This window comes from Ixodes scapularis, unplaced genomic scaffold (assembly GCF_016920785.2).
Source record: "Ixodes scapularis isolate PalLabHiFi unplaced genomic scaffold, ASM1692078v2 PGA_scaffold9__187_contigs__length_104089568, whole genome shotgun sequence".
Classification (NCBI taxonomy): Eukaryota; Metazoa; Arthropoda; class Arachnida; order Ixodida; family Ixodidae; genus Ixodes; species Ixodes scapularis.
In genome coordinates, this window is record NW_024609884.1 from 29,533,941 (window position 1) to 29,560,937 (window position 26,997).

The 26,997-nt window shown below is 44.3% G+C and overlaps 2 protein-coding genes across 2 annotated transcripts in view; one reads left to right on the top strand and one right to left on the bottom strand.

The window, feature by feature from the left end:
• The window catches only part of LOC8040047 (low-density lipoprotein receptor-related protein 12), a 30,731-nt gene extending 14,772 nt beyond the window's left edge, over positions 1 to 15,959 (top strand). The window contains exons 7-10 of the mRNA XM_029969973.4: positions 1,697 to 1,851; positions 2,882 to 3,001; positions 10,277 to 10,511; positions 10,940 to 15,959. Coding sequence (XP_029825833.1) covers positions 1,697 to 1,851; positions 2,882 to 3,001; positions 10,277 to 10,511; positions 10,940 to 11,327 — 898 coding nt within the window. The 3' untranslated portion in view covers positions 11,328 to 15,959. The remainder of the gene's footprint in view (positions 1 to 1,696; positions 1,852 to 2,881; positions 3,002 to 10,276; positions 10,512 to 10,939) is intronic.
• Positions 15,960 to 16,004: 45 nt separating this feature from the next.
• On the bottom strand, positions 16,005 to 24,221 carry LOC8040044 (dual specificity protein phosphatase 3). Its single transcript, XM_029969974.2, has 4 exons — positions 23,928 to 24,221; positions 23,640 to 23,850; positions 19,004 to 19,227; positions 16,005 to 17,389 (listed from the first exon to the last, which is right to left on the bottom strand). The coding sequence occupies exons 2-4, from the start codon at positions 23,837 to 23,839 to the stop codon at positions 17,202 to 17,204; spliced, it is 612 nt and encodes a 203-aa protein (XP_029825834.1). The 5' UTR covers positions 23,840 to 23,850; positions 23,928 to 24,221; the 3' UTR covers positions 16,005 to 17,201.
• Between the last annotated feature and the right edge of the window lie 2,776 nt (positions 24,222 to 26,997).

Consider the following 26,997-nt stretch of genomic DNA (forward strand, 5'->3'; position numbering starts at 1 on the left):
TTTTTTTTTTTTAGGTATACTGTTAACCCGTTAGGGTTGTTACAGGGGTGCACAAGGCACGAGAATACATATGACCAAATACAAAAAGAAACAAGGACACTGTATCAACAACAATTCAAACATACAAAAATAGCGCTTGACATTGAATTTATAAATCGTCAAACAGCGATGAAGCAAAGACATCACACAATAACATCACAATTTTCTCATGATTATACGTGAATAGGAAATACTAAGGATTCGATAGATATCATTGAAAAAGGTTAAGAATGCTTTTTTCAAACAAGGTTAGTGTATTTGCTGTTGTTAATTCTTGTGGTAGGCTGTTCCAATCAGTTATCGTTCTTGGAAAAAAGGAGTATTTATATGCATCAATATTTGCCGTATCTATTTGGTAGTGGTTTAAGTGGTTGCCTCTGAGAGGCCTGATCTGCCGAGCAACTATGTAAGGGTCCGTATTAAAATTAAATTGGCCATTTTGTAGCATATAAAAGAATTTAAGGCGTGCTATTTTTCTACGGTCACAGAGCGTTGGAAGGTTGAGATAGTTAAGCATTTCCTGTACTGATTCTGTTCTCTGATATCTCGACAATATAAATCTGGCTGCCATCCTTTGTATTTTTTCTAGTTTATTTATCTGATAGGCTCTAAAAGGATCCCAAATTATAGAAGCGTACTCTAGAGTAGGCCGTATTAGTGCTTTATATGCAGTTAGTCTTGTCTCAGGGGGAGCGAGCTTGAGATTGCGCTTGAGATACCAGAGTTTTTTCCTAGCAGCTGAGCACACATTGTCAACGTGAGTTTTCCAGATGCCTGCATTGAAATTCTTTAAGATGGAAATTTTTGCGTGCCCTTCAATTTTGCGTTTGCAAAATTTGCGAAAATGAAGGGCTCCATTAAGGGTTTTACAGTAAGTGTTTCCAATGTCGTTTGTGATATTTACAGTGCACCACCACCACCCCTAATTTTGTGGTGGTGGTGCAATGTCATGGATCCACTTTCTTTGTCAACTTGTTTGGAACAAGGCAAGGGAGTTAAGTAGGTCAATTCCAAAGGCCAATAGACCCTTTTCGGAATTCCTTCAAGAAATATTGGGGATGCCAATTTTCAATAATTTCCATCGCATAAGAGGTGATAGGACCCGAGCACAAAGTGAAGAAAATCTGCGCCGAACACTGATGGAGCATTTGTGTTGAGTATGGGCTAAGAGCGCACGAGTAATATACTACGGTGGTTCGGGATAATTGGTGAAGCTGTTACCGGAGGGTGCATATTTGTGTGAAAGGTGTATCGAAAGATCTATTGCAGCTCTGCGCGAGCCCAGGCCAACTTGAAGGTCTGGTCTCGGTAACACTTGCCATTCTCGAGGCCCAAGCCGGACCCTTAACATCTTTTAAACAGAATCTTCTGCAAAGTTCTTATCTGTTTGTGTTTTGGAGATTCTTTTACTTAAAGGCTGAGTCGCAAACACTCGAGCAAGGCTGAAGATTTTCTCCTTCCTTCCTTTGTGCTCATCAACTGGAGAAGAAAGAAGCTCCTTTTTGAACCAACTTCAAATGACTTGATAATCTACAACAGTTTTAAGAGACATTAAGAGAGATTCAATGGGAAGGGGCAAAGATTTCAAATCGCCGTGTACAATTCCTTTCATGCTGTGCCTGTCATGAAGCAAATTAGGAGTGGGTTGCCTTTGCAGCATCTTCCACTGTGAGAATGGAGAGGATGAACAGGGCTGCATGTCTGGCTGCGAGCGGAAGATCATGTGTGCCTCGGGGGTTGGCTGCTACCGCGCACCAGACCGCTGCGACGGTGTCCCCCACTGCGTCGACCACTCGGATGAAATTGGCTGTGGTAAGGCTGCAAAAGTTTTTTTTTTTTTTTCTTGTGAGGGTGCACAAATTTTTTTTCTTATCCTTTAGCAAGCAGTCTCTGCAATTCAGTCTTGTTTTGTATGGCATTGGGCTGACGCAAATATAAGTAGGCATGTATGAGTAAATAAATATGAGTAGACATCTGCATTGGGAGAAAAATGAGTTTGCCCCTGCAGCATTTGGAAGGGTGCAGGCAGTGGCGAATTCGGAGGGTTTGTCCGGATGTCCTGACTCCCCTCTTGAATTCTGCATGTGTAAAAATTTAGGGTGGGGATACGTGGGGGGGGGGGGTTAAAATCACCTGCCCCTCCCCCCCCCCCCCCCCCCCCCCCCCCCCCTCCCTTCAGCCCCTTCCCCTCAGGAAATAACTATGTCAGCCCCTGGGTGCAGGTATATGCACCTTTCAAATCCATTTTGGCACAAATACATTTAGTTAGCGACTAGAAGATGCTTCATTCTTGAAAGATTCCATTGTGTGAATCTAGTTTCTAGCCACATTAAGATATTGCACTTGTGCTTGACGTCCACCACTCCATGACTGCTAGGTTGAAGGAGCTTGTGCGCTATTAAAAGCTCTGGGTTGTTCCAAACCAATGGCTTACCAGGAAAGGACAACCGAGATAACTCGACTAAGATGACTAGTCAAGCTATCTTGGTTTTCCTTTCTTGAAGTCCGACCTACAGATTAATCTTTTGCCGTGCCCCGGTTTCCTTCTTTCGATTCCCCCTTTTACTCTTCTCTCTTCCTCTCCCTACAGGAGTAGATCTCTGAGCTACTCCCCACAGAAAGGAGGGTCTCTCTTTCTTGAATGGAAAGGGTTTGAGGGAAAGTTTCCTCTTTTCCCACTGCTCGTCGGCATTTAGAAACATATTCTACTACCAGTTACCCAAACTTGCTATGGAAGTTTGATTGTTCGAGGTTGGCCCTTTGATGTAGGCTAGCAGGGGAACTAGCACAGGAGCATTGTTGCTGCCAAATGTGGGTTCTGAGCAACTAGTGGCCAATCCAGGACCCGACAAGTGCCGCTCGGAACGGGGTGCCTACCTGTGTGGAGATGGAAGGTGCGTTCCGGAGGACTCTGTCTGTGACCGGGTCTCCGACTGTCCCGATGGCAGCGACGAGTATGGATGTAAGAGCCTTTTCGCTTCCTCTGCCCTGCTTGCTGGATCAATCATCTCTCGTCTAGAGTTGCTGTGTTAGTTTGCTTGCTTGGAAGTGCTTAGCCCTGGGGATCGGCAAGCTGGGAAACACGGTTGCCCGAGTGCACTTCTGCTGACGCCATAGGCTACTTTGCATTTTTAACAGTGGCGCATGCCAGTTGGAAAAAGTATGTTTTCCCACCTAGTACCCAATGACCTGCTTGATATAGTCAAGATATGGGTGTAGTGCAGGCCTGGCCAGAGATACTAAGAAAAGTATTCTGGGATAGAAATACTGAGATATATTAACAAAGTATTCTGGAATAGAAATACTGTGATATATTCCTTTTTGCTGTATGGGGATATTCGGAGATACTCTGTAAAAACAGGAAAAATGTATCCGAGAATACAAATATTGAAATACTTTTATTCCTTGAATGACGTCATGCTCCGTAAAAATATTTAAGAATGCACTATAAGCTACGCAATGACCCATAACACGTGAGTCCGAAATGTGGCACAAGAAACAAGCAAACCTGAATTTTCAAGCGAAAAAAACCTCTTTTTATTCATGAAAGGTTCTCGCTAACAGGGAAAAATGTAATTAATTGCACTTGAGTAGGCGAAGCTTCTCAAACAGTTCGTCGTCAAGACAGCGACGGTTCGGATTTAGTACAAGACTCGCGAACGAGAAAAGTCTCTCCACTGCTGCAGAAGAGCATAAATTTGTATTAAAACAAATAAATACACCGCCTTCATGGCTGGGAATTTTCGGAGCATGGAGACATCTTTTTTTGGATAATTAAGATAGCGGAAGACCTCGCCTCTCACATGAGTCTGTTCAGACCGTGCCGAAACCGAAGAGTTGCCATCTTCAAAGTCGCAGAACCCGTGATTCATCGTTGATGAAGACGCCTCGTCGCTTGGGTCCTTTGGGTCTGGTCCGTGAGTCTTGGCGGCGCATCTGAGCAAGCTTTCAAAGTCGAAAGTGTTAGCCACTTCGCTGGATGTCCATCGCAGTTTGAAGAAGGGGTGCGAACAGGTGGCGAGTATCGCCTCATCATTTTCCATTTTGAAGATGATGAGGCGATACCTCCTCTTTCTTTTCGTCTCGAACTCCTCTTCCTCCATAGTTGCTTTTCCTGATACGGATAAGAAGCCATTATGTTCCCCAGTGAACCCCATAGAGGACAAAGAAGGACGATCGTTTGACAAAAGGAGTGAACCCTAGAAGTCTCACAGCATCCTCTCTATGAAGGAAACCTAACGATTGTCGTCAGGACATTAAACCGCTGTCTGTTGTAAAATAAAGCGGACAGCAAAGGCGAGGTTGACATTCTCCGAAAAATAGGGTTTATTGTTTGGGAAAATAGGGTTTATTGTTTGGGCCCTTTTCATCTCATCGATCTTTTGGTGACGTCTTCAAAACGCTGCCAACCATCCCACCCCCGAATGTGACGAGATACCCTTGCATGGCCGAGTATCGCGTTACAACCGATACATAGCAAATGTATTCCCCTACTGAGATACAAATACATTTTTTAAATGTATTTCGATACAGAGATACAGATACTCAAAAGTATCTCTAAAGTAGTATAGCGCAGTGATGTGATTGCTGCGCCAATTGCGCCAAACTGCGCCAAGGGGCTAACCCTGCTACATCCTGCTACATTTTGCCAAAATATAGGTAATCTGCGCCAAGCCTGTGCCAAAGAACCAATTTTGCTCGCCTTTCAAAACCGAATCTAAGCTCAGTACTGTAATGAGCACACGTAAGCTAGGTGGCACAAGCAGGCACCCGACACAAAGTACTCTGCATCAATCGTTCATCCGGTCTTGCATGGTTTGTCCCGCCGTCTCTCGTTTCACGCTCTCGTCCTCTCGTTGTCTCGCGTCTTTTCAAAACTTTTTCAACAACAGACGCGGGTGTCTGCGGACGCTCCGACACTAGCGTGCTGGGTACCAGCCATGTCATCATGCTGTGAAACGAAACCACGTTTTTGCGCGGCGGGAGTTACTTTGTGAGCTGAAGCACTTGCTCCTGAAAGCAATGGCCGTGGGAACACTACATTTGGTATCTGCCTTCCAGTCGCCGTGGTCGCGCGACGTCGAGTGTTGCCGTCGCCACGTCGCTGCAGATATGGCGCTTTCTAAACTGAAACGTAAGGACCGCCCTAACCTTCATCAACCTTCCTATTCTTGTTTATTACGCTACTACAAAAATCCCTCTAGATCAAAGACTGCTGTGTCGAAGTACTGTTTGCCTGGGTTTCTCTCGGTAAGCTTTCTTTCGAGGGGGACCCCGGTACGTGAAAAATCTGCCGCGAGAGAGTTGGTGAAGAGAAGTGAGCTAAAGCAAAGAAGACAATGTCTGTTACCCTGAACTCGCACAGCGCGCTTGTTTGTCTCGAGTTCAGTTGTTGCGCAAAGCGCTCCAGGAACTTTCTGACCCTGGCTCGTGATGTCTTGCATCGATGTGCTCAGGTTCTTTTTTTGTGTTTAGCTTATACCTCGCCAGCCGCTCTGGCAAGCACGTGCGGCTGGGTTGTTTTTTTGTCGTATGCTGGACAGTTACATTTTGTGTACAATTTTAGCAACCAGTTGGCGACGGAGCGGAGTGGCATGGTTTCGATTGAACAGCTATCTGCACTCGCGTGACAGTTTTGCATCGCAGTGCAGTGGTCACATGGATCAACAGTTAGAGACTGCTTCTATTTATTATATAACTAGTCAACCTAATGCTGTGATATTTACTACTAAGCTCGTCACTTTAAAAGAAATTTTAATAGATGCAGTTTGGTTCTTATTTATATACCTATAGCAGGTACATATATATGTATCATTTTACTGAAGCATTAAAATATGTTTCATGTGATTGCCATTTCAGTTACATGTTGAAAGACTCCCAGGTGGTCTAACTTGACTATAATATGTTTACTGCGGCGAGCAAAGTGCCCTTCGTTTGTCCAGCACTTGAAACGAATATTTTTATTTTTCTAAGAATATCTGCTCCAAAGGCCACATTTGCTGCTCCAAAACACTGTTTTGGCTGCTCCGAAAGGTGCTCCAAAATGGCTTAGGGCAATCACATCACTGATAGCGATACATTTGTATCGCAATACTGCTTAGTCCTGGTGTAGTGTGACACCGGTGTGCATTTCAGTGGCAGAGAGCCTTGGTGTGCCAGTGTGGTGAGTAGAAACCTACCATATTTGCACAAATATAATGCGAGGACAGGTTTTGATGCCTTAAACAGGATTTGATGCCTTAAAAAAGAAAAAAACAAACAATTGTAATGCGAGCCAAGGCCGCTTAAATTTACCGTACTTGAGAGCGTAGCAGAAGTGTAATGGCAATGGAAATCAAAGAAATACCAGTTTCTGTTTTGACTGCACTCATCCTCACTGCTCAAGTCCTTCCGTTTGCAATCCACGTGCCAACTTTGCAGATATGCAGCAGCACGGCGCCGCTTGTCTGGTAATTCCTTTTTCTTCGGCGTGAGCTCCTCAAGCTCCTCGGCAGCCCACAAGCAAAGTGGTGCCAAGCAGAAGCTCCAGCACACAAACACCAGACCACTCTGGAACAGGAACTAAAAAATGCGCAGGCAGAAAAAAGACTGCTGGACCTGATACACGATACAGGATCACACTCATTCTTGTTCTGGTCCTTCCGCATAAGCAAGCCCTTTGTGTTGCACGATAACCAGGGTCGGTGGCCTTGGCTTGTGTTCACTTGACTTGGCCTGGCTTGACTTGGCTTGAATATGCCAGTGCCCGCATTCCCGCTTGGCGGGCTGCATTTCTGCAGCAAGCGTGCGTTTTACAAACACAAAAGCGATAAAAATGCTTTTTATGTTTTCTATTCCCCCCTTCGCATGGCCCAATAGTTAATAAATTCCCTCCCATACCCCCACTTATTTTCCCACCTGATCTCCTGCATTGAGCCGGAGGGATGGCTTTCACCAGACTCTCACGCTTCGTGGCCAACGCTCGTGGCTGAGCTTGATTCCGAATATAACGTGAGGTGCGTTTTGGAGCACGTAATTTGAAGAACAACTCGTTATATTCATGCAAATACGGTAGTTGGGCCAGAGACTGGCATTTTAAAGACTTTCATTGTTTAGGTGTGTTTGTCAAGCACTGTCTTGTTACCTTTTATTGTTTAACAAAGGGCCAGGCCACATCCACAGTGGGGAATTCATAGACTGCACACTATTGTTCTTTCATTGCACACGTAAGTGCAAGCCCTTATTGGCAGAACCAGCAAGGCATGCAAAGTGCCTTTGGATAAGCACAATGGATCTCTGTATCATTCATAAAGTTGAGAAGACTAATTTCAGCAGTGCAATCTAGAGTTGCACCTTTGCTTTAATTGTATTATAAACAAAAAAAGTAAACCAAGCTCTTTTAGAATGCCCCATCACCTCAAATTGTGTGGAAATGCCATTTCAAATGCCTTTCTTTGTCATGATGCAAGTGCTGCTTTTTTATTTCCCATTTTGCTAGTGTCTCATAAAAAAGCTCGAGTTCTACAGTCAAACCCATATATAGCGAACAGCAGGAAACTCTACGATCAGTTCGATATAGGAAAAACCATTTACAACGAACTTCCACGATACATTTGTTGTAAGGCGAGAGCTTCTCTTTCTTTCTCATCTCTTCACTTCCACCCTAAAACAAAACGCTAAAAATAATTTTTTTTTTTTTTTGCATGCATGTGGAGTTTGTTCTTTTAGCTTATCTCCCCTTCTGAATCGCTTCTCTTAAGGCCCATTCACACTCTTGCGACCAAGTAAGACCGAGAGAGACCAGACCGGTTTTTAAGCCTCTTGCGATCTCTTAGGACAAGCTCCGCTGCAATGCTTCCGGTCCTAAGAAGTCGCAAAAGGCTTTAAAACCGGTCTGGTCTCTCTCCATCATACTCGGTCGCAAGAGTGTGAACGGCGCTTTAGTGGGCAACCCCTTTGGGATGAAAAGTTCTTTGTTTTTTTCTGTGCGTGCATGCAGTGTTTTTTTTTTTTAGCTTTCTTTCCTTCTGAATCGCTTCTCTTCGCTCAGTTTTGTTGGCGGCTTTTTTTGTCTTCTTTCTTTCCTACTTTTGGGGGGGGACAATCCAGAAGACAATTGTTTGCGCGTTTTTGGAAGCCTTCCGGGGGGAGGGAGTTTGATATAGCCAATATGTTGTTCGGTAACAAAAGTACTTTTTACATGCATTTTTATTTTAATTTTCCGTGAGTTCGATATCGACAATAATTAGCTGTACATGGGTTCGTTCTAAACGGGTTTCACTGTAATGCAGTCTAACGCCTTTATAACGAACACCTCTATTGCGAAAACGCCCATTTATCAAAGTAAAGTCCCAACCAATCTCCTACGTGTTCAATGTGTTTCTCCGAATACTACAACAAATTTTTGTTTAACAAATATTTGTTTAAAGGAGCTATTGTGTGGCCTCACGAAGTAAAAACGACCTGTGTTGCATGTTTTCTAGGTGAAAAATAATCAATTTTTTGTAGATCGTTGCTCTCAATTGATGCGCGTAGAGAAGAGAAATACTGCGACAGCTGGCATCACCGCCTCTGCTGCGCCCCTCTGCCATTGCCGCACATTCTCGGTTTGGGGCCCAAATAATTTGTTTATGTGCAGCCTTGTGTCTGGATTGCGCCATGTGACTTTTGGTGCATAAAAAGCTTGTATGCAGCAATGTAATCACATCGCGTCATCTAGACACAAGGTTACACACCAACAAATTTTGATTAGTCGATTAAGTTTGTTGTGTGGAAATTTATACAGCGGGAAAGCGCCGTGGCAAATGCAACACGCTCTGCACGCGTATGCATACTTTTGTTTTGCTCACGCTGTTGATCAAGTGTGCGCCATTCCGCTCCAAGATTAATTTTTTTTTTTGACACGCTTCATTTGGGCAATGCGCGCACTCATTTCCTTGTTTTGCATGTATGTCAGCGCGTTTGAAAGGAACCGCATGAACAAGAGTATGGTATATATATATATATATAAAGTGTTTTCATGGGCAGTCACAACTTTTTATGCTGTCTTGGCATCTGTTTGATTAACGCACCAATCTTCATCAGGATCCAAGATTCCCAATCTTGCTCGATCAGAGTCCTAAATTGTTCTGCCTTGAAGCGATGATATGCAGTCGAGGAAACATGATCTCGGACTCTACCCGTGACTCCAAAATCTAAGCGAAATCAGTAGAGCCACACAGAAAAGCACGCTCCTCTTTGTGCTGGACAGATGTGAACAAGGGCTCAAGAGGCTTGGATGTGCGCCTCTCCCCATCCTCGCTGCGCAGCGCGCTTCAGCTGTCGCGTCCTGAAAGCGTGACCCATTCTGCTGTGTTGCTACGGTAGTGCTGCTGTGCCCACTCCTACTAGATCCCGAGTCCTATGAGAGCAACGCAGCCACTTCGAGAGCCTCCTCCAAATGAAACTATTCAGAAACTGACAAATTTATACAGTCGGCAAACGCCTCTCATTCGCTGCACAATCGGGGATCAATGTCTGAGGTTTTGTGATTTCTGCTATTCATATTTTGATTAGTCGGTTAAGTTTGTTGTGTGGATGTTTGGACAGTGGAAAATTAGCTTGCAGCAAGGAGCACCTGGTGTCTTGGCTGTAGATGACAAACTTTGCCAGTGGCGATACGACCGCTAGCTTGGCGTCTTTAAGTTGCGCCATGCAGTGGTGAGAACACGAGCGCGTGCCTGTACGATTTTCATTTAGGGGAAAAAAGAAGTGGTAATCGAGCCCGAGGTGCTTGGATTCTGCAGCGTGAGCTTCAGAGCTGCAATGCACTAGCTGACTCGGCCACCGTTCCCCCTTTTGACAAGTCAATTGTCAACATACAAAACCTTGTTTCTGATGTCGCTCATACTATATGTGATGCTATGCTTTTTCCTAGGACGTCTCAAATGTCGCACAGGTACATCAATACGCGATAGCACAAATTCAGTTTCGCATGATTGATTTTTTGCCCTAAACTACTACAACAAAATTACCCATACTACAAACAATTTTTCCTGTCCCGCAGACTTCATTATGAAGGCGTTTGACTCTATTGGGTCCAGGATACAGACCGAAATCTGCTGTTTTAGCAGCACTCTGCAAAACATTGAAGATGCCGTAGTGATGTTAACCCGAGACCAGCTCGCCTGTGCACTAACTGTATTTTCGTTAATAGAACATGCAACACTTTTGAGTCTCCAGTGGTCCCCAACTAATCCGTGCCTGTTTCTTTCACCAGGCCTCCACAACAGCATGATAACGGCGGCCATCATTGGCTCGCTGTTTTTTGGCCTTCTGGTGGTGGTTGCAGTGAGCTGCTCTTGTCGTTTATATGCGCTACGACTGGCAGCGCAGCGACAGGAGGCAGCAGGAGTGCTTTCAGATTCTCCGCCACACTTTGCGGATGGTGCTGCAGCCGACTTTTGGTTCAGAGAACCGCCACCGCCTTATGCTGTTGCCGTCGGAGAACACAGGTGCGTTTCACTCTTTTGAGCTAGTGAGATGTATACAATTCTGTGTAGGGGGTTCAAAATAAAGCAGAAAAGTATCAATCCGCACATTTGAAGCTGAAATTGCACCGTAGTATAAAACCCTTAATTTTTTGCGAGGATGGCAAAAGTTTTGTTAAAAGGGTGCGACGTGCGAAGATTCAGGGGTGTGATTATGTTCGCGAGGCCCGGTTTTAGATAAATGAGACATTCCAGATTTTCTTGTAGATCAATATATTGATTTTATTGTTCCATTAAATGCTTCACAATGACTAATCCGTGGCAAATTGTACGGAGCTGACCTTCACCTAGACCTCTCCTCCATAACTGCGATTGTCATAGCAACACTTTTTGTTCGATGCGCCATGAACTAATGTGAAGCTGAATGGAGACATTATGAAAATGGTTTGCAGGTATCCTCTGCCGCCAGAGAGCGTCATAGTGTACGGTGGAGGAGCCCAGACGGACATCACGGGCATGTGCGGCATAACGAGGAGCTCGCAGCGCCGTCCAAGGCGGGTGCGACGTCACCGCAGACGACCCCCGTCGCCCACGACCACGTCGTCGACCTCGCACGATGCCGGGTCGTCTGAAGAGGCGCTCCATCCACCCTCGCAGTTTGAGAACAGCGTCGTGTTGAGCGTCAACCCAGCTGCGAGTTCGAGGCGAAAGGTGTCGGCCGACTCTGTGCACTCGGATGAAGGGGGCAGACGAGTGGTGTCTATTGCCATGGCCATGGATGCCGCCGTCAGCTGCGACGACACCCGGCCACTGATTGACGACGACCGGTGTCCCAACTGAGATCTAAGGTTTCCAGCCAGTGTTTTCCCCCAGAGGGCAGGCACGTGTGCACGCGGTTAAATGTTTTGAGGAGGAACAACTCTGGTTGCGGCGGAACTCTTCTTTCGGTGCGGCTGGCTGCCGAACAGACCAGGGTAATGGATACGTCTGGGTCCAGCTGCGAGTTCTTGGAAGAGTGGAGCGGTTCTCATAATGGCGCCTGGAATTTTGAGGGAGGGAGCCGAGGTGGGGAATACTGTGTTGAAAGTGAGATATCGAGGAGGAAGAACTCTTACTTCATGTTGTTAACAAAGGATAGGATTGTTGTCCTGTTGCGCATTTCCACATACTTGTGTTGTATGTGGGTGTGTGATTTCCTGTTAGAAAACTACACCCCAATGTTTTTGTACCATATTGAAGCTGTAATATGCTTCTGTACAGAGAGATACTATTTTACGTTAACATTAGTTGACTGCTATACATATATATATAAATATATATATGGAACGTTCTGAGCCTAGAACCGGCTTTAGGTAAAAGCCGCTGTTCCGGCTTTGGGTGCTTTTATGTTGTTTTCTTGACTTTACATTTATGACATGCATGAATTTCTATAAAAGTATGCATCACTCAGAGGCTTCTATTCTCGGAGTTTTTTTGTTTTTTTTCTCAACTTCAGACTTCTAGCACCCTGAATATAAACTTTGCATGACCCCAAATTGAGTAGCCGGGCCAGGGGGTGCACTATATTTATGGACAGTTTTTCAGTATGTGCCTTGACATGAAACAATTTCCATTCATTGCTAAAAGATAAGATAGTGTGTTGGAAAAATGCATGCATATGAGCAGTAGCTCTAGAAAGAGCTACAACTTGGATGCTTCGCATCCTAGGCCAGACATCTATTTCGAGGTACACGGGCATCCCAGGAATGTCCTGAGCTGAGCTGACAGCTCGAACCTCCAACAATGCTGCATAGGGGTCTGCGTTAAAATTAAAAGCGTTCAATAACGAATGCAGTGCATCGTCATTGTGCAGCTCTCCACAAATGTTTTTTTTTTTTTGCTGTCATCTGTACTGCATTTTTGGGTTTCTCATGTGTACCTCGCCCGCATGATTTTATCAAATTGTATCTATAAACATTGCATCTGTTGACTTCACTTCTAAAATTGTACAGCACACATTCAAAGGTCTGTGGGTGTATACTAGCTAATATTTTGTGTACATTCAACATTAGCAAAGGAAGATAATTAATTATTTCCATTGAAACTGTCATCTGACCTTGAGATTATCCGCCAAGCTTTTGGAGCATTTTTTTCTATTCTCCATAGATGGTATAACCCTTTCTTCGTGAAAGGGTTATACCATTTATTAGATACATAAAGGGAACTTAGCTATATTTGAAACATTTTGGGATAATGGTTGATTTCATTGAAAAAAACGGGTGTACATCATTAGTTTCTTGACAGGCTACACATCTTTCGTGCAGTCTTTCCTTAGGCATGATCACAAACTGAAACCGGAACTTTGGTTGCAGCAGACATTTGCTCCACATCGTTGAAGACATACTGTGCCACGTGGTACAAACAGTCCCATGATCCACCATACAAATTGGCACTGCACGAATGTTGTCTGCTCCGCAGTAGGCTCTGGAAAGTTTTCTGTAGCCTGCACACATATCGATCCTGAAAAACGGTCTAAGTTTGTAACCAAAATGTTATTGGGATAGGGTACATACAGTATGTTGCAAATAACCTCCAGGGCAACTTGTGTCGTGTGTTCACAATGCTGCGCCCACTGCTGAGCGCACACGTGTCCTGCAAATACTGGTTTACACTGCTGACACCATCTGTGGGCTTTGTCTGGAAAAGTAAAAATAACAACCAAAATCTCTTTTTGATGCAGTCGACTGTACCGCACATTGCCCAACAAATTTATAAAATTTTGTTAATTTGGTACATCTCTTCATTGGCTATCTAAATGACCATTTAAACAGAATTGCATTGTGACATAACAAAATTCAAGCTGAGTTGCTATCAAAAGGATGGTAAATTTTATTGGCTGTGTTCAAATGGATTAGTGCACTCCATATATGGACTCGACAGTAGAGAGAGGTATATATTCACAATTTTAAATTGATTTCCAAAGCAGTTGCTGTGACATGGAACTTGAGAATGGCATACAGGTGTCATTTGAAAGAAGTCCCTTTTCTGTTGTCTGTTAGGCAGCAATGTGCTATGATAATTTTATTGTGCTGCTTTATCAAATTAATGTGTAACACTTCATGTTTAAAATGACATTAGCCCATTAAGGACATTAAAAGGTTCATTAAATAAACAAACGAGGACAAGCTAGTTTAATGACAATTTCAATTTTGCCCCTCCGTCTCGACAGTATGGGTAGCACGTCTTTGAAGTGCAAGAATTTGGCGTCGGGGAGCGAGTTATCTGAAGTTTTGAAGAAAATTGGCCACGGGTAATCCATTCTTTTTGCTAGGCTTTCTTTTAACAGCCGTGGGAGGTGTGGCAAGCGCTACAACCTTTCTCCATTTGATTACTATCTAACCCCTCTTTGAGATGGATGTTAATATTTCAGACTCAATTTTAAAGATTCTAGACCATGAAGGCTTTCTTAGGGTCGACGAAGTTGTAACTTGTTGGTCAAGCCAAGCAATAAAACCTTTTGTTGTCATATATAAGAGATATGACATTTTTGTGTGATGTTCCTTGTATATGACAACAAAAAAACTCCATTTCAAACTCGCTTAAATTGTGTCATGCCGGTCTCCTGATGTTGCCATCATCCCATACCCCTTGCCATGGATGGAGTCTACCCTCGCTTGTTTCGGTCCATAAGGAATCCCCGAAAAAGCGGTGGTTAAAATTTGGTTCTAAACCATACAATGTGAAACCACTGAATTTTTTAAGTCCTTGAACAACTAGCTCTTGATTAATGCAGCAGTGAAGACAGGCTCCAAAACCCTTTTACTGGTCCTTGTAGGATTATCTAAATTACTTGCATCTAAACAATGCCTGAAATATTCCTACGCTGCCACCACTCCTACTAGTTTTTCCTATCAATATGCATTTTATTCTCATTTGATGTATTTAGTTACAATTTCCAAAGACTTAATCTTGCGGGAGAATGCATCTACATGCTGCCTGGTATGACAGCAATGTTTTTTCTGTGGAAAAGCTAAACTATCGCCGCAGCCTGAAGTGAATTGTGGCGGGCGATACAAACTCTATACATCACTGTGGGAACTTCATGCGACTGAGTGCAAGTTGCATGACAGGATTTTAGCATTGGATTGTCTTGCAATCTTTGCTGTGCTCTGCTTTAGGGTGAGACAAAATGTTGTTTTAGCTAAACAAGGAAAATGAAAAGCATCAAGAAAGACTTGCACAAATGCTACTTGCGAAGTGGATGTGGTAAAAAATAAACGCCAAATTCAAACATGAGATTTGTGGTAAAAGTTTTACAGCTAAATATATACTTAACTTTTAAATGACTAACAAGTTTCACAATAAAGCAATTTTTCTTTTGTGGGAAAGATGGAAAATTTGGTATGAATGTTTGAAATTACACAGTCGATGGTGTTTCATTTCTCTCGTGCACAAGTCTTCAACCAGGTCACAGAGTTTGAAATAGTTTCAATCCAATCTACTGCAACTATCATGACATCTACTCGAATGCCTTTCAGTCTGTTTGTCTCAATTCATTTTCTCCCCCGGGGCAATGGCTTCACTTCCCGATTCCCTTTCTCTTATGTTACAGTATATTACAAAAGCTGTGGAGCAATAGTAATGGTAGGTTAGAGATGGGAAAATTGTCATTTGCGAGCCATTTACTATGGTAGTGGCTACATCAGATAAGAAGTGAGCAGGAGTGGGCGTTCAGGGCAGAACCTGCAGTCGTGTTGCCGAGCTATTTTCTAGCAGAACGAGTAGTCGGACAAAACAAAATTTCTTTCAGCATATCTTTTTATGTACTAGTACAAGTCTTGTTAACATTATGCATATGGCATAAACATGGCATTTAAGAAGGTCACCATTGAAGTGTTATAACAAAACTTTGTTGTTAGCTACACTAAGATGGGCATTTAAACTACCTGCTGGTATGGGAAAAGCTATTTTGGCACTGCATGTGCACATTATCCTGTACTACAGGTCTATTTTATTCTAGAAAGTGTGCATACTGCAACATTTCGCAGCATGTGCTTGCAGTGGCCCAGAATTCTTGCAATAGCGAATCGACAGCTGAATTGCCCCAATTAAATTCTCTAGCCAAGTGCAGTGCTATGTTTGCAACTTAGCTCTGGTTGTACTTATTGTACCCAAGAGGAAATAGTATTTGCGGAACAAGGCAAGAATGATTTTTTTTAATGTCGAGATAGGAAATTGTCAAGTTCAGAATTATTTGTTGCACCAATAGTGCATCCTCACTTCACTATAGGAAGTTCCAAGTAGCAGAGTGCCTTAATGATTTTATGCCAGTTTGGTTATTCCACACACCTCGTGTATGTGGAGGTTACGTCAATTTGAACCTCCATCATGGGAGGGAGACCTTGCTGTCACTTCTGTTCCACTCTTGTTTGAATATGTGTTGTATAAAAACAAAGGATTTATATAATAAATGTATAATATGCATGTTTCAAATGGGCTTGTGTTATACTTTCATTGCAGCTAAAGAACAGGCTGTGGTAACCAGTTTAGAAGTTTTATTCAGAGTTGAAACAACATGGCGTTTACGAGGAGTGTGCAACATTCCAAAAACTCTTTGGGCAAAGCACACTACACAATGGCGACACTGGTTTTGTACTGGTGTGCAGTGTGGAACACGCTTTAGGTTCTGAAGACTAAAATTTCATCTATTGCTGCAAAGGTGTACCTGTGCTCAAGATCACAGCAAATACAACTTCTGTGTAAGTGTTCCACACAACACTGAAAACATGTCATTTAAAACACTTTTTTTTTTTTTTTCATTTCTAAACATCACAGTTGTTTTCATAGTTTGTAAGTGCAAAAGCATTGCATCTAAACTGCCTGTAAAATCTGCGAAAGAATTGGTTCCTTGCTAGGCCACTCTTACCATACAAGCAGGAGTCTTTGTACTCTTAATGGAAGTGCCTTCCTAAATATTGTAGAAAAGCAAATCTAAAAACTGGTGGCATCACATGTAAAACAAAAAAAACTTACTCATCCTTAAACATTTAAATAGCAAGAGTATCAAACGTGGCTTACTCTGTCTCAGGGACACCCCTAGTCCAAGAATAAATGTACTCTGCTAGACAGTGTGTAAGGGAACATTGTCCAGAATTAGTACAATTGGTTTAGAGTCCCGTGACCCTGCTCCAAAAATTTACCATCCTGCAAATCGGTTATGTACCTTGTTTTTGCCTTCGAGCATAGACAGTCATCATTTTACGGCTTTGACAGATAGTTGCAGCATTGAGACTAGATGACACACCAACATAAATATTTTTTTTTTTCTTCCACCTATGAGGATTTACAAAGCTCACAGGGCAGGTTCTAGAAATTTACAATGTAAATTTCTGCAACACCAAAAGGTGTTTCAATACAACGCTAGAAATTTACACAATAAATTTCTAGCATTGCACTGAAACTGCTAGCTAAATTAGTGGTAATTTAGCTGGCACCATGCCAAATCTACTGGCAAAGCCAGATAGCATGCACTTTCAGCATGCCATCTGGATTTTAATTTTCTCACTGGTATTGTTATCACAAAAAAAGTATGTCTGTAGATAATTTGACAAAGGACACAGTACACATTACTGACAATTGCTCAGGAGTGCCATTTAGGGACCTGTGTCGTTGAGTTTGCTTCAAACGAACCCGCCTGCCGGGCACATACTTGTTGCAGCCGGTGTGTACAACGCCTCAACTGCGTAGCTTCGTATCAAGCTGAACAAGCTGAAGGAGGAAGCCGTTGTTTGGGCGGACTGCGCGGTTCATCCGCAGAGTGCGCAGTCCGTCGTCGACTGTCATCCCTTTCTTGATCATCAGGTAGGCAATGGCGATGGTGGCTGACCGTGACATGCCCATCCGGCAGTGTACCAGCACCTTCCCTGGGAGAACAAACCCACGCAAGACATGATTGGTACAGAAGACCTACAAGAAGACCTACAACTGCGCAACTATTTCCAACTTGCACACACATCACCACTGTTGGCTAGTTGTGGCAAATTTAGCATTGAGCAAACGCATAATATTTCAGTGAGGAAGCATTCAATTTAGTATTGCCTATTGCCTTGGTCCTTGGATCGACCTCAGTAAATGCAACATCCCTCAGTTTTAAATGAAGTGCAGATTTCCAGTGATTTTTTGTAGAGAAAATAAGCATAATTTTATGCTATTTGTTTCTTCAAGAAAAAACTTGGGTATTGGTCATTTGCCAATTAATTAATGGCCAATTATAGCAAAAGCTATAATTGGCTAACAATATTTGCACAAGAACATGGAAGTAAACGTGGTTGTACTAGTAATTGTAGATAGAAGTTCTCTTCCCATTTTTTAAAGAAAGAAATGTTGGACATTTGGGCCAGCTTGCTAGAAGCACAGCAGAAATCTTGGCCGACTTCTGGTTAAACTGTCTTTGGTAAGGTTTTTGCTCAGTTCGTTTTAAACACAACAGCTATGGATTTTTTTTTTTTTTTTTTTTTTTTAGAATTGATTGTTTTTGTTGTTGACCCTTGATCAGAATATCTAGTTCTGTGAAAACTTTGTAGGCAAATCAGTTAAGTAAAAGCCAGGTTTCTCTTTGGTACATTTGCCTTTTTGCTCCCAACCTTTTTGTGCAATAGGAGACTGCACATGTTCTGTTTTCGTAGGACCCTCTGAAAAAATATTTTCAGAAAATCAAAAGAAAAATGCTAGTGCGAAAAAAAAAAAAAGCACGGCTTGCCAATGTTTTGTGCCCTGCCGTCTTTGGTCTACATTGGGGGTCGGCAACCCACGAGGCAGTTTTATGCGGCCCCCGGCACGACACCAGAAAAGCCGCCCCTGCCGCTTTCTCGTACAGACTCGAGGATCACACGGCAGTTTCGACCTTAAATAGAGTCTGACAGGAACAAGGAGCGCTTCTAAATGGCATTGTCTGTCATCCCCATACTTGGGCAGAGAACGTCTTCACTTCCTTCTTGCCTTTTCTTCAGCCCCACCCCCTCCCCCATGCTCGTGACTTGCCATCTGGCCCCCTCCGTGTCGGCCTCGTGAAAACTCGGCCTGCCGCTGAGAAAGGTTGCCGACCCCTGGTCTACATCGTGGATTCCCAAACTTTTCTATTAGAAGGGACGCCCGTCTCCCTTTATCGACAGCTAAGGAACCCACCCCAGTGCCAGCACTGATTCAATGCAATGCACATCAAATCTGCACACTAATGCACATCCAATCTTCTATAACGGTGCTTCAATTTAAAGCAGCCTTTTTTTGGGGGTAGGGACAGCCAAGGAGCTCGGGGAACGAACTGTGTTCCTGGGAACCCAGTTCGAGAACCCACGGTCTATGTCATTACATGCACCGTTATGACTTTTGTTTTGGCGCTAGTAGGAACAACCTCGAGAGCCAGGCCAGCACAATGGTGCTTCAGTGGATAACTGTTTTCCAACACCGAATGTTCAATGCCAGGGCCATGAAAGGTTAAGTGGCTCCAAGTTCTCAAAGATAAGAAACACCAACTTTACCTCCCTGCTGAAGGCAGTCGTCTATGAACTCTGCAGCCTTGTCAAAATGCGCAGAGATGTCTTCTTGAGGTATGTCGATGAGCTTGAGGCCCAGGTAGTGTATGCCGTGACTAGCATAGAAGGCCTGTCCAGTGTCCACCTGGCCAAACTTCTGCCCTTCCGCTGTGTTGATGACGTGCGTCACCCCCAGACCACGCAGGTAATCCTTGTTCTTTGCTGCACCCCTGCAGTCGGAGCACGGAAATGACGGTGAACAAGAGCTATATTATTACACCCACTAAAATTAGAGGACAATAGACCCTTCTCAAAAGTCCACGCCAACACCCGTCCACCATTGCTTTCTCACATACTACGAGCATGCATAGGCTCCTGGCACTGACAACACATCGCATACTTTTGAACACTATGTAAAAGGAGGAGAGGGAAGCTGCTTTTGTAAGAATTTTGAGTGACAGGTTAATCTTCTATAATCTTCTGGGAGGAGAACAGCGATGTCTGTGCTTATCCGGGAGGCACAAAGGAGGATCCTGATAAGAGGGGAGCTCCTTCTTCCCCTTTTTTCTGGAGGGCATCGGAAACGACGTCATGTGCAAGCCACGTATTGGACACGAAGCCTGCATCGGTGTTAACTCGGCTTGACTCGTATTGAAAACAAGCACTGGGTCAGCGTTCGGCGAGGACTCGGATCCAATCACGTGCTTCATGAGCAAGCTGCTTGATGGAATTTTGGAAAGCGTCAATTGCTCATTGTGCTTCACCAGCCTGAAGAAAGGCAAGCATTCCTTATGTTCGACTGACTGGCATTGGTTTAAAGACGATGTGATCTTACTGTCTCCGCATGTTTCAGGTTACTGCACATTATTTCCTTTGCCGGGTCCGGATAGAGCTGCCCAATTCTTAAAACAAAGTTGCAACAAAATAACTTATAACTATATAGGCCCATCCAGATACGACTTTTCCTCACGATCCAAAGGATGTCAATTTTGGATGACCAAGCAATGTCGGACATAGACTTGTAATACAAAATTTCTTGTTCCAGCTCTTTAAAAGACAGAAAGTTGCCACTGCAAGTGCAGTGCTGGATGTGACATTTTGGGGTGCCAGGCAAACAAATTGTAAAGTGCCACTGCCAATATTTGTCTTCGTCGTGATGGGACGTTCACAACACGCGAACACAGTTTCTCAAGAAGTTTTATGTCTATTTTTTCCAGAGCTCAAGTCAGAGGTGGTAAAATATTACAAAATAGAACAAGAACGGTGGCCATGCATTTCCTATGCCTTATACCGGATGTTCGTCGAATGCACACTGGTTTGTGAGCTTGCTCCCAGGTGGTCATTATTTATATATTTTGTTAAACGTATTAATTATCGCAATTATCTTGCTCATCACTAGCCTCAAGAAAAAGTACAACGTAGACTCTAACCAATTTCTTCAATGTGCCCGATGTTTCGAAGCCAGCTCGGCTCCTCGTTCACGGGTGACTGTATATGGGCCCAAAGGTAGCAACCTGTCGTCGTTTTCTTCTCTTCTCTCTTAGCTTTGTATTCTTCTTCTGTTTCTGTGTGTGGTGCAGTTTAGCCCGTGTATATAGCTGCTTGGAAGCGTTCCGGTGGATCGGTTCAGGTTGTTGCTTGTATTTTGTATATGCCAAGATTCTATTAAGAGCCGCATTACTCACGAAGGTGAGTAATGTTTTAGGGGCGAAGCTCCTTAGGGTCTAGCCTTGTCCGTCCGGCGTCCGTGCTCACATCGATCTTGCTGGTGCTTGTGAGCTCACGTGCTGATGTAGAACAAAAAAAAAAAAAAAAAAAAATGATAAAAAAAAATGTTTGCGGAGTCGACAGGATTCGAACCTGTGCGGGGAGACCCCAATGGATTTCTAGTCCATTGCCTTAACCACTCGGCCACGACTGCGGGACGAGCAGGGGGCTCTGAGATGTGGTAGTAACTCAAGAGCTGGGGATGTCATGGATGAAACGTTGCATGTAGCCGCTCAACGTCTATACAGGAGAGGGCGCTGCGGTCAAATGCGTATATAATCGCGTTAAACTTTGCATGCACTGGCTCAACGTTTATAGACGAGAGGGTGCTGCTGTCAAAAGCTCAAATGTGTATATAGCCACGTTCCATACCACACATTCTCTTTCTGACATGGATGAAAACGAACGAAAGGCTCGGCATGCTGCAGCTCAGCGTCTACGCAGACAAGCACCACCAGAGCTTCGCCCTATCAACATCATTCACCACGTGGAGATGCGGTAAATTTTTTTGTAATGAGCCGCCGCAGACTGCCACCGCGATGCGGCGGGAGCACAGCGGGGGGCCTGGGTTAACACGCGCACCAGTGATACACGCGCGAAGATGGAAAGCCTTTTTTAAATAGTGTCCCCTTTTCGATAAACGGTGTTGCTTTAAACTGAGGCTCTGCTTTCTCTAAACCGTGCTTCGATAAAACGTGCCCATTCTCTAAACCGTGCTTTGACGAAATGGCATTCAATTAACCGTAGTAAACCCACATGGCAGACGTGTTTGCAGACAACCAAGCCAGCAATGAATGTAACTTGTAGCGCCATCTCCCGACAGGCGCAGCGAGCAGACGACACACTATGTTGTCTGCTAGCTGCGCCATCACGGGCCTTATGCGGAGCGCAAGTTTGTCTGCTTCTTGCACCGGAGGCTTGGGGTTTAGAGAAGCTCATTTTAGCGAACACCGTTTTACTGACCACAGTTTATCGAATCCCTTTATAGAGAAACCCAGTTTAGAGAAAATGGCGATGAGCCTCCTTTTAGCCAATTCGGCCGCCGCGAAGCGGCGTGTATGGATAAGTCGGGCGAGGTCACATTTTTGTAATAGCCGCTGCAGACTGCCGTGTTAACCCAGGCCCCCCGCTGCAGACGCAGCAAGGGGCCTGGGTTAACATGCGCACCAGTGATACACGTGCAAAGTAGGAAAGCCTTTTTTAAATAGCGTCCCCTTTTCGATAAACAGCGTTTCTCTAAACAGAGGCTCTGCTTTCTCTAAACCGAGCTTCAATAAAACGTGCCTGTTCTCTAAAAGGTGCTTCGATGAAATGACATTCGGCTGACAAACCCTCGTCCACTTGTGCAGGGGTTGCTGTGACGTCGGAACGACGCCAAGCTCTGATTGGCTTTGATTGAAAGGATAGTGGGTAGACCTCAATGCTAGATGCCTTTAGCCATTAACAAGCTGAAATTGCTCCGTAATGACATTTTGCTGATGTAACAGTAATACTAAAATTTAAAACATAGACTCCCTCTGTGTCACATAGGAGAGACTGACATTTCCTGTGGTAGTGTGAAGGTGTACTGTGTTATTTTTCGTGTAACTATTTAGACGTCTCTCACTTTTTTTCTCTAGGGGCTATGTGAGGCAGGTAGGTATCGCCACCTATCATCATGGATTCCAAACATATGTTGTCTAATAAATGTCGCCATCTATCATTAAGTGTTCCCCATATTGTCAAGATTGTTATAATAAACAATACTTATCCAACAGTAGGACAACGGTCAATATGGGCACACTGAACATTGGCCACTCTCGTCAATGGGAGGACATGTTTAGACATTCGATAAGGCCCACGACAAATGTATTGATAGGAATATTGGGAATTTGTCTAGGAGTAAAGAGACCACTGATGTTGGTTATCGCCCTAATAGAAACAGTCAGTTCTTTATATTTGCTTTGTCGCCAGTGGCGTACCAACTTGTCTTTGAGTGGGGGGGGGCAAACCAGACCCCCCCCCCCCCCCCCCCCCCCCCCGGGTTGGGGGGTGGTGCTTGTGGTATCTCTTGGGTGCCGACGGACAGTATTTGCCTGCCCAGTGGCGGCTGTTTCAGGGGGGGGGGGGGGGGGGGGGGGGGGGGGCAAAACACATGCCTTCCCCCCCCCACTCTGAGAACTGGGGGGGGGGGGGGGGGGCAAGTGCCCCCCCTTGCTTCCCCCCCCCCCCCCCCCCCCCCCCCCCGGTTGGTACGCCCATGTTTGTGGCACAAAGTGGACTGATATTTGAAAAGTACCACAAGACTGGTATGCTCGAGAGGAATTTTATGCTTCACACATTACATTGTAATATAGTTTAGGGTATGTTGTTGGGCTAGTTGGTTCATCTTAGTAAAACATATAAAATAGCACAAAAAAGACAAGGACAAGTAGCGCCTGTTTTGTATACTTCTTGTCCTTGCCTTAGCGCCTGTCCTGTATACTTCTTGTCCTTGTCTTTTTTGCGCTATTTTATATGTTTAACTATGACATTGTAAGTTTTCTTTTCAGACATACTGTAGATGACTGGTGTATTTCTGAATTTAATCGAACTAAATTTACCGGTAGCATTCAATGCGCAAAATAATGAAAATAGCAAGAATGCACCAGAACTCGGGAAGGGGGCAAACGCAACACGTCTCGACTACTAATTGTGACATTAACTATGGGTTATAACTTATAAGCAAAACCTGACAAAAAAAAAAAAATAAAAATAAAATATTGAGTAGCAACAAAGTTGTCGACGAAACGCGAATAATATGATACCTATCAGGCGGGAGACCAAACACGTAACAAAGGGAGAATCAAGACGCTGCGTGACCCGCGCGTGTTGACGTTCGATAACTCGCACTTACTCATCGCCGACAAATATACTCGGGTAGACCTCGTCGCAGTCAATGCCGTACGAGTAGCGATCCGTAGGCGGGGTTTTCCTCCCGTGGCTCTTGGACAACAGGGCGACTCCGGGCAGGGGCTTGAGCTCTGGCTTCACCTCGACCAAGATCTGGTGGAGCCCCCTCATGATACAGCTGTTGTCGCGGCCCAGCAGAGTCATGGGCGTCAAAACTGCGAGCCGAGAGTCGACGACAAACTCATTCCAAGCAGAGCCCTCACGCTGTTTACGACTAATTATAGACACTTACCTTCTTTGGCATGATGGCTGCGGTGCCACCGGGCTCCGCGCGAGGTGCAAAGCAGGGTTCAAGCCTCTGATCCGGTGCTGTGCTCGGTTCGATCGAACAGCAGATTGGAATGCTTATCTTGTTGCTACACGAGCGTCGTTCCGACAAGATCGCAGACTTCGTGTCCGTCGGTGTGGTGCTGTTGCCCTGCACGGCACCGTCAGTGCTGCTGTAAATCGGCAGTATCGAAAGGGATACGAAAAAGTAGACAAAGTCTAGCGATCGAACCGGGTCCAGCCGGGGCGAGCAGGGCGAGCAGTGTTGCCAACTCAAAAATTGAAAACCCGCAGTCGGAATCCCGAAAACCACTAAAAAACCGCTAAATTCAAAACACAGCGCAAAACGATTCTTTATACTTTTTTTTTTTTTTTGCTTTAATTCTTGACAGAGGTATAATAACAGTAAAGATCATATCAATGCCATCTGAAAGGAAGCTTTCCTTTTGTTTTGACTAGAAATCTGTCTCGCCACGCCACAGTTCACACAGGTCACTGATCTCTACCCAGGTCACGATACGAAGCCAAAATTGCAGAGTGAACGCATATGAACATGGCAAGGGACCCTTCAGCAATGCGTGACTATTATAGTAACCGCTCATTCACACTGGAAGCGGATCCGCGTTCGCAAAGCGGTTGCGGACGCGGTTGTATGAAGATCCAGTGGAATTGCACGCGTACTTGATGTCATCGAGTGCGCGTGCAATTGTACTCGATCTTTATACAACCGCGCTCGCAACCGCTTTGCGAACGCGGATCCGCTTCCAGTGTGAATGAGCGGTAAGACCCGTTCAACTCGTAGAGTCGTTTGCTACCAGAGGAGAAAGGTGCAGCGGCCGAAACATGCTTCTTCGTTGCAGCGTGCGCGACCAAATCCACACTCTTCGCAGATAGTTCTGTTTCGAAATAGCGGCACCTGGCTCGTCTGCTATCACCAGGAACCTCTAGTCCTTTCTAAACTTTTGAGCGTACTCGACTTAATGTTTTGATGACGTCACAGGCGTTACTCTCACAAACCAGAACATTACTGAGAGTAAGCGAAGACGACTGTGGCTTATTATCCTTATCATTATGGATATTAAAGGTGCATAGTTGACAGTAAATCGATATAACTTCTATATCGCTAAAAAACCGCCAAGGTTACATAAAACCGGCTAAAAATCCCGCCGCCCGCAAAACAATAATTTATCCCGCCAAACAGAACCAAAAACCGCTAAGTTTAGCGGGAAAACCGCTAAATTGGCAACACTGAGGGCGAGCGCCTAGATCACGTGGGTAGTAGCTGCAGAGAGAACCGAGAACCGTTGGTGGCCGAGCAGTCTGTGGTGGCTGATAAGCTAATCAAACGCGGCCGTCCGTTTACAAATCGCGTTGAAGGTCGGGCATTACACTAAAACCCAGATTGTTAACGTATATTTTAAACTTTACAAATAACCATGCATCAGCGCGCCAACCTCCATTTTGAAGTTTAGTTGTAATGAATGATTAACATGATTATGGCTGCAATAATTTCAAATTTGCATGTAAAAAAAAAAAAGTTTTCCACGCGTAACTAATGTAAATAAATAAACCACACAAAAAAATAAAAAGAACGGGTTTAGCGTTTTCCAGTGGTGTTATTATTTCTGACCGCATATTTGCATGCATTCATTTTAGGCGATTTTTCACTGCGTCCCGTCAAAGAGAGAGAGAGAGAGAAAGAAAAGGAAAGCAGCGTTTTTTGCAGTATTGAAGAGTTTGCTGGGAATATACTGTACAGAACCGGCTGCAGCAGACAATGGAGGACATGCATGCAGACGGGCGAGCAACTGCACTATCCTCTCCCTTTAATGTCATGTAGATATGGCAGATGCTGCAGTGGCGAGGATCATACAGGACGTCCCCACAATCCATTGCGTGCGGCATTGCGGTGCCTCTAGCAAAAGCAACTAGTAGATTCGATCGTTATGCACACTGCAAAGATTCTCGCATGCTGTCACACTGCTAGCCTTCTCTGTGTTCTACTGGGTGTCTCAAGCAGCGGCCAAGCTCTTTAAATGAACTGCAAAATTCGGTTTCTTAACCTATCGCGCTACAATTTTGTGCAGCGTTGCTCTCAGGTGGTACATTTTTTTCTATAAAATTTGCAAAGAGCAAACTTACCCGAAGAAAAAGTAAAGAAAGAAAAGGGCTTAACTCCTGCGGAAACGCAGCGAAGTCACCGGCCTTCAAACAATAGGGCGCCCTATTGATTGAAGACCGGTGGCTTCGCTGGGTTTCCATGGGAGTTAAGCCTTTTGCATTCTTCACTTTTTCCTCAGGTAAGTTCACTCTTTGCAAATTTTATAGAAAAAATGCATTACCTGTGGGCAACACTGCACAGAATCGTAGCACGATAGAGTTAAGAAACCGAATTTTGCGGTCGATTTAAAAGGCCTGGCCGCTGTTTGAGACACCCGATATATTAGTGTGGACGCCTGCCCTCAACATGCTGTATGAATAGGGTACTTCGTTTTCAGGTTTTATATTTTTCAAAAATCGGGGGGTAAAAATCGGGCGCTATTTTTCAGGCTGATAATCGTGGAGAAATCGGGTCTTTCTGAAGCCATTAGGAAATTGGGTTTTCTCGAGTCCAATTTATGAAGGGCAAGTACCTGAAATCTGTTATTCACGCAAACAAAAGTCAACAAAGTACATGATTTAGCAATGGTGCTCGATCTTACAGTACATTTCCGCCTTCTGACTTGTTCTGAAGCAATTTATGCAGAGGTAACACAAATCAAAGGAGTTTGTTACCACCAAACGAGTGACCGAGGAAGCAGTTTTGAAACAGATCCAGAATTGTTCTTCCATAAAGTCAGCCGATTTCAAGACCACTATTCAGGGAGAAATCGGGTAGAAGAGTAGTAAGCTGGGTGAGATCGGGTTCACCCCAATTTTCATAAAAACTGTTCGGGGTGCAAAAATGGGGTAATATTGGGTTTTACCCGAAAACGAAGAACCCTATGTATGAACCTGATAGAAGTGCCACGTGGTCCCTTGTCCACACCATCAAC

Coding starts and splice junctions, on each gene's coding strand:
- LOC8040044 (XM_029969974.2), bottom strand. CDS start 23,839: ATGACTCTGCTGGGCCGCGACAACAGCTGTATCATGAGGGGGCTCCAC. Junction 19,228..23,639: donor AGTATATTTGTCGGCGATGA/GTAAGTGCGAGT, acceptor CTCCGACTGCAG/GGGTGCAGCAAAGAACAAGG. Junction 17,390..19,003: donor CGACTGCCTTCAGCAGGGAG/GTAAAGTTGGTG, acceptor TTGTTCTCCCAG/GGAAGGTGCTGGTACACTGC.